General features: G+C 67.2%; 2 protein-coding genes across 3 annotated transcripts; both read left to right on the top strand.

Annotated features, from left to right (window-relative positions):
* The first annotated feature begins 1,962 nt into the window (after positions 1 to 1,962).
* On the top strand, positions 1,963 to 4,560 carry LOC128151953 (gastrula zinc finger protein XlCGF49.1). Of its 2 annotated transcripts, none has more exons than XM_052809840.1 (3): positions 1,963 to 2,043; positions 2,721 to 3,540; positions 4,340 to 4,560. In XM_052809840.1, exons 2-3 carry the CDS (start codon positions 2,756 to 2,758, stop codon positions 4,344 to 4,346), a joined length of 792 nt encoding a protein of 263 aa, XP_052665800.1. In that variant the 5' UTR covers positions 1,963 to 2,043; positions 2,721 to 2,755; the 3' UTR covers positions 4,347 to 4,560. The 2 variants fall into 2 exon arrangements, with proteins under 2 accessions (XP_052665800.1, XP_052665791.1); XM_052809831.1 differs by lacking the exon at positions 1,963 to 2,043 and adding an exon at positions 2,226 to 2,357.
* Positions 4,561 to 9,519: 4,959 nt separating this feature from the next.
* Positions 9,520 to 10,515, top strand: LOC128139273 (GTPase IMAP family member 2-like). The gene is given in 3 exon segments (XM_052781462.1): positions 9,520 to 9,880; positions 9,883 to 10,080; positions 10,295 to 10,515. Coding segments are annotated over 3 exon segments (774 nt in total). The 5' UTR covers positions 9,520 to 9,525.

Genomic DNA, 10,515 nt, shown 5'->3' with positions numbered 1-10,515 from the left:
ACATGGGAGCCGGGGCACCCTCCTGCCATCCCCCCCCACTCGTGGCTCAGGAACAGATGTCCCCTGTCCTGTCCCACGGCAGCCCTTGGCTCCACCAGAAAGGGAGTAACACCAGCTCTGCGGCTTCCCAGCCATGTCCCGGCTGTCACCCCCCGGCCCCGACATGTCACCCCGGGCCAGCTCCGGCACTCGTGGTCGCCGTCCCCTTGAGAAGGGGACACGTCCCCACTTGCCCCCTGGGCAGCCCCACCAGCCAGCTCCTGGCTTCGGCAGAGGCTCCGGGAAGGCAGGCGTGGTCGGGGCCGATGTTTTGGCATCACCCGGCCCTGGCGCGGCAGGTCTGGGCAACGGAGCGATAGCAATCTCTGCTGCCGGGCGTCCTAACCGAGCGTGCTGCCCGACTGCCAAACGCTGGCAAGCTGCAGCCTGCAGAGAGCTGCTGTGCCGAGCACGGCTGGCGGGTGCCCAGGGCTGGCCCCGGCCGTGCCGCCCTGCCTGTGCCGGGCCCGGTGCCCTCCAACGCGCTCTGCGGCCGCTGAAACTCTCCAGGACACGTCGGTCTGCGCCGCGCTGGGCTTGGTTACGGCCTGGAGGTGCTCGTGGCACATGTGAGCTCCCGGCAGTACCGGCTGCTCCGCTGCGGCAGCTGGGAGTGCCACGGGACCACAACGGGCAGAAACGCCTCATCCCCAGTTGCGGCGGGAGCTCAGGACCAGCGTGGCCCCCGAGCCGGGCACTACGTGGCCCACGGTGCCTGACCATGGGCTTGGCCGCTCCTTTCCCCACGACATCCCCGCAAGGGGCTGCAAAGGGCAGCCCCGGTGCTGGGCTCTGCCGCGATGAGGTCTGTGCCGCAGCACCCGCTGCAGTCACAGGCAGCCCGTGGCTCGGCAGGGACGGCTCGGGGACTGGTGGCACAGCCGGCTTTGTGCCAGAGTCCCTGTCACATCTGCTGTGCTGCCACCAAAACACAGCCCGGCGCTCCTGAGGATGGCCAGCGGCTCTCGCTCCGGCACTATCCGGCCACAGCTCCCTGCACTGGGGGCGATGTTTTGGGGCCCCCCAGTCCCGCCGGCGGATAGCTGCCCGCTGGCACGGGCTGCATGGCCGTGCCCGGCACACACAAGCCCATCCCGGTCTGGGAGAAGCCACTGTTTCCATGCAGGCCGGCGTGACTCAGCACCAGCGGCGTGTCATGGCCACGCCGTGTGTCGGACAAGGGTGCCTCGGCCGCGGCGGCAGCACCGTGCGCACCCAGGGAGCCCGGCCAGCATGGGGGGGGGGGGTGCTCCTCCCTGTGCAAATGGCCCCGAACCGTGGCGCAGGCGCTTGGCAGCCTTGCTGCCCGCCGGAGTCACCCAAGGGCTCACCGCCCGTGTGCTCGGCACACCGTGGGCACTGTGTGCCGCCGGCTGGGCGTGTGGCTGAGCACCCCTGGCCCCGGCTGCCGGGCACGGGGAGGGGGTCTCGGGGGCAGGACCCGGGGGGCTTTGGTTGTTGTCCTGGGGCAAACACACACCGGCTGCGCCGGGGCCACGCAACCGCTCCGTGTGCCGGCGGCAGCGCCAGGGCCCGACCGGGGCCACGGTGTGGGACCCCTCCGGTTTGGACCCCCGGCGCTCCCCGTCCCGCCAGACCCGCCATTCCCGCTCCCGAACCCCGGCTCGGGCAGCCAGGCCGGTTCCTCTGGTTTTGGGACAATTTGTGCCAAATCCTGGGGGCCCGGGGGTGGGGAGTGACGTTGCCTTGGGTTGGGGGCGAGCATCCTTCGCGGAGGGGGGGGGGGGGGGCAGGTCGTCCCCAGGTAGGGTGGGCGTCCTGCCGGGCCCCAGCCCGGGGGGCGATGCTGCCCGGGGCCGGGGGGGGGGATGCTGCTGCTGCTGCTGCCGCTGCTGCCGCTGCCGTGCCGCCCCTCCGGCCCCCCCCCCCGGGCGGAGCCGCCGCAAGGCCGGGGTGACGGGCGCGGGCGGGCGCCGGTGCGTCAGCGGGGCGGGAGGGGCCGGGCGGGGCCGGCGGGACGCGGCGCGGCGGCGGCTCGGGCAGGTCAGCGCCGGGGGGGGGGGGACGGGGACGGGGACGGGGACGGGGACGACGCGCTGCGGGCGAGGGGGGGCACTGGGGAGCCCCGGGGGGGGGCGCGGGGAGCGGGGCCGGGGGCTGCCCTGCGCCCCGGACGGACCCTGCCCGGCTCCGCCGCGGCCCGGCCCGGCCCCCCCCCCCCCCCCCCGCCCCGCTCCCCCCGCGCAGGAAGGCGCCGCGGACACGCGTGGGATCCGCCGGGTCGGGATGCGCCGGGGGAGCCCGAGAGCGGGCCGGGCCCAGCGTCGGGCCGGGCCGGGGCCGTACCCGCGGTGCAGGTAAGGGCGGCTCGGCCCGGCCCGGCCCGGCTCGGCCCGGCGCACTGCGGTGCAGCCCGGCTCCCTCCCGAGGCCGCTTTTGGGGGGGGGGGGGCCGCCCCCAGCCTGGGCCCGGCCCCTCCGGGCAAACCCCCCCCCCCAGCCCATGGGACAGCCGCCCACCCAACCGGCCCAGGGCCAGGAGATGCCACAACCTGGCTCAGGGCCAGGAGATGCTTACCGGGACACGGGGGGGGGGTGTTTGGCGGGGGGGAGCACCCGAGGGGTTCGGCGGGTGCTGGCAGTCCCGGCACAGCCCGGTCCGACCGGTTCCCAGAGGTGCCGGTGCCGGGAGCTGCAGCCCTCCCTGTCTGCGCTCCCCAGGGATGCGGGTGCCGTGAGCCGGGCAGCGGGCGCCCATGACGGACCTGGCTTCGCCCGCGGGCGAGAACCCCTTCGCCTTCCCGGGCGGCGAGGAGGGCCTGGGGGATGAGAAGGCGCTGGTGATCCACAGCCAGGCGGAGGAGGAGGCGGAGAAGGAGTTCAAGTGCATCCTCTGCGGGGAATGCTTCGGCCAGCAGCCCAGCCTCGCCCGGCACCAGAAGCACCACGCCGGGGAACGCACCTTCATCTGCGCCGAGTGCGGCAAAGCCTTCAGCCTCAAGCACAACCTCATCATCCACCAACGCATCCACACCGGGGAGCGTCCCTACCAGTGCGGCGTCTGCCAGAAGAGCTTCAGCCTCAAGCAGAACCTGCTCACCCACCAGCGCATCCACAGCGGCGAGAAGCCCTTCTCCTGCCAGCGCTGCGGGAAGCGCTTCCGCGAGCAGCGCTTCCTCCTCAACCACCAGCGCACCCACGCCGAGGACCGGCCCGGCACTGCCGCCGAGGTCCAGCCCGGCGGCAGCCGCTCGCCGGAGCCGCCTGAGGCAGCCGGCGGCCCCTTCGCCTGCGCCCAGTGCGGGAAGGGCTTCAGCTGCAGGAGCAGCCTGGCCACCCACCAGCGCAGCCACGGCGGGGAGCGGCCCTTCGCCTGCCCCGACTGCGGCAAGACCTTCAGCCAAAAGGGCTCCCTGAAGATCCACCGGCGCACCCACGCCGGCGAGACCCCCTTTGCCTGCGCCCAGTGCGGCGAGAGCTTCGCCCAGAAGGTCAACCTCACCGCGCACCAGCGCACCCACGGGGCCGAGACCGCCCTCACGTGAGCCCCCCCCCTCCCCGCCTCAGCACCCCCTGCCCGTGCCGGCCTTCCTCCAACCGCAGGTCCCAGCAGTGCCCGTGCCCCCCCCGCCTTTGGGGCTGCCCTGCCGGGGTTCTCCTCCTGTGTCCCCCCCCCAGCCGGTTTCCCCCCGGGGTGCTGCAGGAGCACCCGGTGCCCAGCTTACACTCCCTCCTGCAACGGAAAATTCTGTCCCAGGGGAGTTGGGGGTCACTGGACGCTTCCCCAGGGTTTTGGGGCACGGGACAGCCCTGTCGGCATGGCGCAGGGAGCCGCCGGCACGCCTGCTTGGGGCGCACAGCCCAGCCTGGCCACAGAGGCAGCCATGCCCAGAATGACGGGGTGCCAGCAGCCCCAACTTGGCCTGGGAACCCCTCTGGCCGTGCTCCTCACCCGCTTCCTGCCCCTCGTCCTTCTGCTGGGGTTTTTCTCCTGATGGTCACGAGGCCGGTCCCACCAGCACCAGAAGCCTTGGGCGCTCCCGTCCCCCACGCCAGGAGGAGCCTCGCGCAGTCCGCGTGGTTCCCCGGGAGCCCTTCCTCCCCCTCGCCCGGCATCGCAGCGGCACAGCCTCATGCTGCAGCTTAAAGCCCCCAGGCCAGGGCGAGAGACCATGGAGGAGGAGGAGGAGGGAGGTTTCCCCAAGGCATCCTCACACGTCCCCCTGCCCTGGCTTGGCCGGCGTGGCTGTGGTCCGGTGCCGTGAACCCGTTCACCACCCAGCATGGCTGGCGTGCCGGTTGCTGGCATGGGGTAACCTCTGCTGTGCTTGCTCGCCCAGGGAATGACGGCTGCGACTGCCAGAGCGGAGCCGGATCTCAGCAGCCACCAGCCGCCGGCCACACACCGCCTTTCACAGGGAAGGAGCCGCACCACCATGCTGCCGTGGGCCCCGCTGGGGAGAGGAACGTGAAGAGGAGGAGGCAGCGGCTTGCCCCGGCTGCGCGGAGAGCCCCCAGTGGTGCAGAAATCATGCGAAATAAAAATAAAATAAAACACAAAGCTCGAGGGTGGAGACTGCTTCCCCACCGGCAGCAGCTCCGGCACGGAGGAGTGACTGTGGTGAGGCGGGGGGCTGCACCCCGCTGCGGCAAGGCAGAGACTCCCGGCCCAGGCAGCGCAGAGGTCCCGGTGCGGTGCCAGCAGCGAGGAGCTGAAGGACGACCCGGAGGCAGCGGGGAGCACCTGGCCAGGAAGGTGCGGGTTTGGGGCGGCGGGGAGGACCACGAGTGCCTGGTAGGTGGGAAGGCTCCGCTCCGGAGACATGCCGACACCGAACCGCGGTGGAGAGCCAGAGCCTGGCTGGGAGAGGTGAGCCGCAGCTGGGATGGGAATACCACCCTTCTCTGCCACGCTGGGCACGTGCGGCTGCAGGCGTGGACCGGCGCATGGCACGGTCCTGGCTCCCGGTGTCTGCGATGTCCCGGTTGCTGCCAAATCCTGAGGGACCTGGGCCGGGGCTCCCTCCTGCAGACCCCCTCCCGCATCCTCGTGTTACCCCTTGTGTGATGCCCTGGGCCAGCCACAGGTCCCAGGACAAGCATCCAGGGTGAGCGTCCCTGCAAGGGGGACATGTGGCACTTTGCGACACCCCGGCCTTCGCCCCACACAGGCAGCGGCGTCGGCAGCACTGCCCATCCCCAGGCAGGACGCTCCATGTGGGCAACAACTAGCCGGAGCAGCAGAAATGCATTTTCCAAACCCAGGGATGTTTTTTCCCCCAAACTCGTCACTCTGCACAGGGCCGTCTCGGCATGGGCTGCCGGCCGGGCTCGGCTCCGGCGGCTGCGGGTTGCTGGCCAGCACCGCGCTGCCCGCAAGCTTCCCCTCGGCTCCGGACGAGAAGCGAAGCCCCATGCGGGTGCCTGTACAGGGACCCCCCCCGCGCTGCCCCGTCCCCCCGCTGCTTCCTTTGCCGCTGCTGTGTGGAAATGCAGGTACTTTGATGTGTATCATTAAATGAATTAAAGCCTGGAATATCCCGCGTCTCCATCTCGCTGGGAGCTTGTGGAGCATGGGGAGGCCTGCCGGGTCCCCGCACTCCCCGGGTCAGCCTGTCTCCAGGCTGGGCACGCAGGGCAGAGCTGGGGGAGCCATCCCAGCCCTCCTGCCGGTGCTCCTACCCAGCTGGGGTCTCCTGAAGAGCAAGTGCAGACGTGAGAACATGTATTTAGCAAAAAACCCCGAGTTACGTTCCATATTTGTGGTTCACAACGTGCAGTCAAGCGAGGAACCGTGTTTGAGTGAAGGCTCTGGGTGTTGCACGGCGGGGGGGTGCTCTGCCGGGGCTGGGGGCCTGGAGAGCAGCCGCAGCAGCTGCGAGGGCACAACAAGACCATCCCTTGCCGAGGACGGAGCTGCTCGGACACCGGCATGACCAGCTTCACGCTGCTGGCAAGCAACAGGCCGCATGGCCTTACTCTGCAAGGCACCGGCTCCACATGGCTCCTTCCTCTCCAGCATGGCTTGGGGGGGTTTCTCTCTCATGAGTGGGCGTTTGAGCATTGTGCCAGCCGCAGCGGGGTTTGCTCCTGTCTCCCGCTCACTCTTCCATGCTCTCCAGGCTGCCAAAGGATCCACGTGCTGGTGGGACAGTGGTGGAGCGAGACCCCGGCTCACCCTCTCCAGCAAGCCCCTCGCAGGCGCCCATCCTAGGCTCTCCTTGCCCGGCTCAGCGGCTGTCGCTGCTGCGGGGCTCGGCTGGATCCTGCACCGGGGATCAGTGGAGCATGTGCTGCACCTCCGCCGTCCCAAGGGAGGGACATAACTGGGACGAGCAGTGGCCAGGAGCAAAGAAACCCCCCAACGCAAGCTCTACATGAGCTTGGGGACAACTCCACGGGCTCAGGTCAGGCATGCTGGCCAGTGTGGTGAGCCTGGGCTGTGCCACGAGCTTGGCCATCGCTGCCAGCACCCAAGAAATCTTTCTTGTTCTTGGCGCTGCCAGGGCACTGTTCGTCGCTGGCATTTTGAGGATAATGTGCCGGAGCAGGTTCCTGGTGTGGCTTACACAGCCGGCATGGGGCGTTTGCTGCCAGTGTGGGGAGCGTGGCTGAAGTTCTGCTCCTGACACGTGGGTTGTGGTGGGCACAAGGCTTCCCTTCCATCACGTCCCAGTGCCCTATGGTTGTCTCTGCCCCACAAACCCAGGCAGCACGGTCGCCATCCTGGTACGGCCCCAGCCCAGCGTCTCCCATCCCTGCCCTGTCCCACGTCGCTGCTGGGCTCTGCCCTGCCACCCTTGCCGGTTTTGCATCAGTCGTTCCCCTTTGCCCCATGCCCACCCTCGCGCAGCTGCCTGCGCAGAGCACTCGCACTGCCAGTGGGGAAAAATCACCAGTGGAACAGGGCCCCCACACACCCCAGGTTGTGCACACGTGTGGGGGGCAGCGCCATGTCCTGGGGTTCCTGAAGTCTCTGGGATCTCTGGTTCTCTGGGACCGTGTGGCCCTCGATCTCTGGAATTGCTGGATCCTTGGGATTCCTTAGTCCCTGGATCCCTTAGTCTCTGAGGTCCCTGGGTCCCTGTGTCCCCATGTCCCGTATCCCAATGTTCCCAACACCCAGTGTACTAATATGCCCGTGCCCCAGCCCTGCTGCTCCCTGTGCTGACACCAAGTGCTGAGGCTCCGCTCCGGGAGCTCCGTGGCCGGTGCTGTGCCCCTGGGCCTGCGGTGCCCCGGCAGGCAGGTACCGGGGCTGTCGGGTACCGGGGCCATCGGGTACCAGAGTCAAGCTGGTAATGGAGGTGGCCGGAGAGCGTGCCCGGGCAGGTACTGGGGACCAGGGAGGTGCCAGCGTGTCCTGGCACCTTCGAGCAGCTGGATGCGATCATATCCCCGCGGCAGGTCCTGGCGAGCTGCAGAGGCAGGGGCAGCCATGGAGAGGCAGGACGTGGGCCATGCCTGCATGGATGGGAATGGGGCAACAGCGCCCGGCAGCAGAAGTCACAAACATCTGAGACCCCAGGGAGGTTCCAGGGGAAACCCCGGTGTCACAGGACAGGACACCTGCCCCACCAGCAGGATGTCACTGCCCCGGCACGGCCACGCTGGGATCCTGTGCGTGGGCAACGTCTCGCTTTCTCCTTCCCACCCCCTTAATTTCCAGTAACAGAAGCTGAAACTCAGACTCTTCCCCGTTTTGGCATGGTTTGGTGCTTTTGCTGCACCTGGCCGATGCACCCACACCCTGCCAGGCCAGCGGAGCCACAGGTGGCTGGAAGCACCCGGGGGGCGGTGGGGGGGTCCAGGACATGCGAGACCCTGCAAACGGAGGTGGCACCCACGGCCCCCAGCGGTGCCTGAGGCCGAGCACGTGTCCTCCATGGTGGGAAACGGGTCCCTTGGGGAGACATCGTCCCGTGAGCCAGCTGCCACGCGGTGGCTGCCTGGCAGAGCCAGGCTGGAGCAGCACACCCCAGCCCCACAGCAGCACCGCTTGACCCCCAGGGACATGCAGGACCCCCCTTTCCACGGGGAGCTCGTGCCAGAGAAGCTCTCGCAGGGCAGCCCTGTGGGAGCATCATCACAGGCTGCTGTTTTCACCCATCCTGCTTTCCACTCACCCAAAGTGCTCCCGTAGCAAAGTGCCCCCGCGTCCCCTCCCACCCCTGCGGGCACCAGGGCGCTGCACGGAGCATCCCTTCTTCAGGGCATCATCCTGGAGCAGCCCACCCCTTGGGGTACGGCTCCAGGGACAGCGGGGCTGTGGTGGCCTCAGCCAGGCTGGGCTGCACCCAGGAACTGCTGCAGCCTGTAGCCGGGGCTGGCACTCGCGGTGGCACTGGGAGCATGGCACAGGCACCAACGGTGGCATGCCAAAGTACCAGGAGCACTGCACAGGCACCGACGGCAGCGTGCAGAGGTACCGGGAGTGCTGCATGTGCACCGACAGCGGCGTGCAGAGGTACCAGGAGTGACGCAGGACTCCGGGGCACACCAGTCCTGCCCACCCTGCAGCTTTTGCTTCTAATTGTAAATGTCAGGTGGGTGGGAGGTTTGTGGTTAGCGCGGGGTCACAATACGGGGTGAGGCGAGGGGCAGGCAGGAAGGGGGGGACTGTCTGGTGAGCCTTCCCCCCGTCTGCTGTGCGCTCTGGCTGTGCCGTTTTAGGGCCCATCTTCCCACAGCACAGGCAGCATTTCGACACCCCATAGCCTCATGCCGTGGGGAGAGGCCGGTGCCGCGAAGGGTCTGCGTGCCGCCCCAGCAGCAGCGCGAGGACTTCGCCACAGGCTGCCACTGCCATCGCCGCTGCTGCTCTGTGCACGGGCAATTCCCGGTGGCTCTGAGAGCCTCCAAGGGGACACGGTCTCTGCCACCCCCCAGCTCTCCGCCTGCTCGCCCAGGAAGGAGCCTGAGCCCTGGGCCAAGCCCTGCTCCCGTGGGCAGAACAAGACCCCGTCCGGCCTCGTTCTGTGCAGGAGCAGAGAGGCACCAGGAGAAGGGATGAGCTCTGCGGCTGCAGGGGGGAACTCTTGCCTTGGCACTGGCTCCAGCCAGGCAGAACGAAGGTACCGGGCTCGAGGTACAGGGGAGGGAGACGTGTGAGGTTTTATGCTGGCTGGAAGGTTTTTTTGAGGGAAGGAAGGGAGTCCAGGCATGCCCGGGCAGCCAGAAGAGCCGTGCAGGGAGGGAGCTGGTTTCTCCCTGCTGAACTCCTGCCTGCACAAAGCTGGTGCAGTGCCGGTTTTGCAGGCAGGAAGACCTGAGCGGGAGGGCAGGCTGTGCGAGAGAGCACTTCAAAGGTGTCTGGAGGATGTTACTGGTGTCCCCAGACCCTCCAGGCAGCCCCGAGGACGGTCTCCTGGGGGGACAGCCCATGCAGACACCCCAGGGACCTGGCACAGGCAGCACGGTGGTGCTACTGGGAGTTGTGTATGTCTGCTTTTGTCCGTGCAGCGTGGCTGTGGCCATCCAGCCTGCTCTCATTCCCATGCTGCCCAGGGAAGGCAGGGGCTTGGGGATGAGGCTCCTCCTGGTTGGGAAGAGTGGGGCAGGGAAAAGTGCCACCAGCAACACCATCCTCGGAGAATGCGTGTTCAAGTTTGCGACCGAGCTGGTGATTGTGAGCTGTGTGCAAGCACAAGGGTGCTGCGATGGTGAGGACATCACGGTCATTGATGCAGCTGATATTTTTGATCCAAAGGCTGCCATCAGTGATGTGTACAAAGAAATCACTCATCGCGTCAGGCTGTCCTCCCCAGGCCCCCATGTGCTGCTGCTGGGAACCAATCTGGGCCGATCCATCGAGGAGGACAAGGAGGCTGTACACAGACTGCAGGACATTTTTGGAGTTGATGTTTTGAGGTACACGATCATCTTACTCATGCAGAAGACCTGGCAGGGAGGTCGCTGCACAATTACCTGGAGCATTGCGGCAAGGGAGCGCTCCAGGACCTGATCCTGCGCTGTGGGAGCAGGTACTGCGGCTTCAACAACAGAGCAGTTGGTGCTGAACAGGACCACCAGGTCACCAAGCTGATGGCGATGGTCTGCCACGTGGTGCAGGAGAATGGGGGTGAGTGGTACAGCAACGACATGTACCTGGAGCCCAGTTTAATGGAAGAGAAAGTGGAGTATCACATGGGGAGGTACAAAGCAGAGAGGAAAATGAAGGAGTGGTCCAGAGCTGTGCCATGCAGGATAATTGTGGGTTGTGGGATAATTCTCCCTGTTCTTTTTTGTTTTCCCTGATTTTCCTTATTTTTCCTGATTTCCTTATTTTGTGGAAGTGATGAATCACAGAGTCACAGGAACATCAGGGCTGGCAGGGACCTTTGGAGATCATCTAGTCCAAGCCCTGCTCAAGCAGGGTTCCCGCCAGAGCTGGTTGCCCAGGACCATGTCCAGTTGGGTTTTGGACACCTCTAAGGATGGAGACTCCACCACCTTTCCAGGCAGCCTGTGCCAGTGCTCGGTCACACTCACAGCGAAAAAGCTTCCTGATGTTTAA

Source organism: Harpia harpyja, chromosome 1 (assembly GCF_026419915.1).
Source record: "Harpia harpyja isolate bHarHar1 chromosome 1, bHarHar1 primary haplotype, whole genome shotgun sequence".
Lineage (NCBI taxonomy): Eukaryota > Metazoa > Chordata > Aves > Accipitriformes > Accipitridae > Harpia > Harpia harpyja.
Note: the sequence above shows the minus strand (reverse complement) of the source record. Positions and strands in the feature narration are given on the sequence as shown.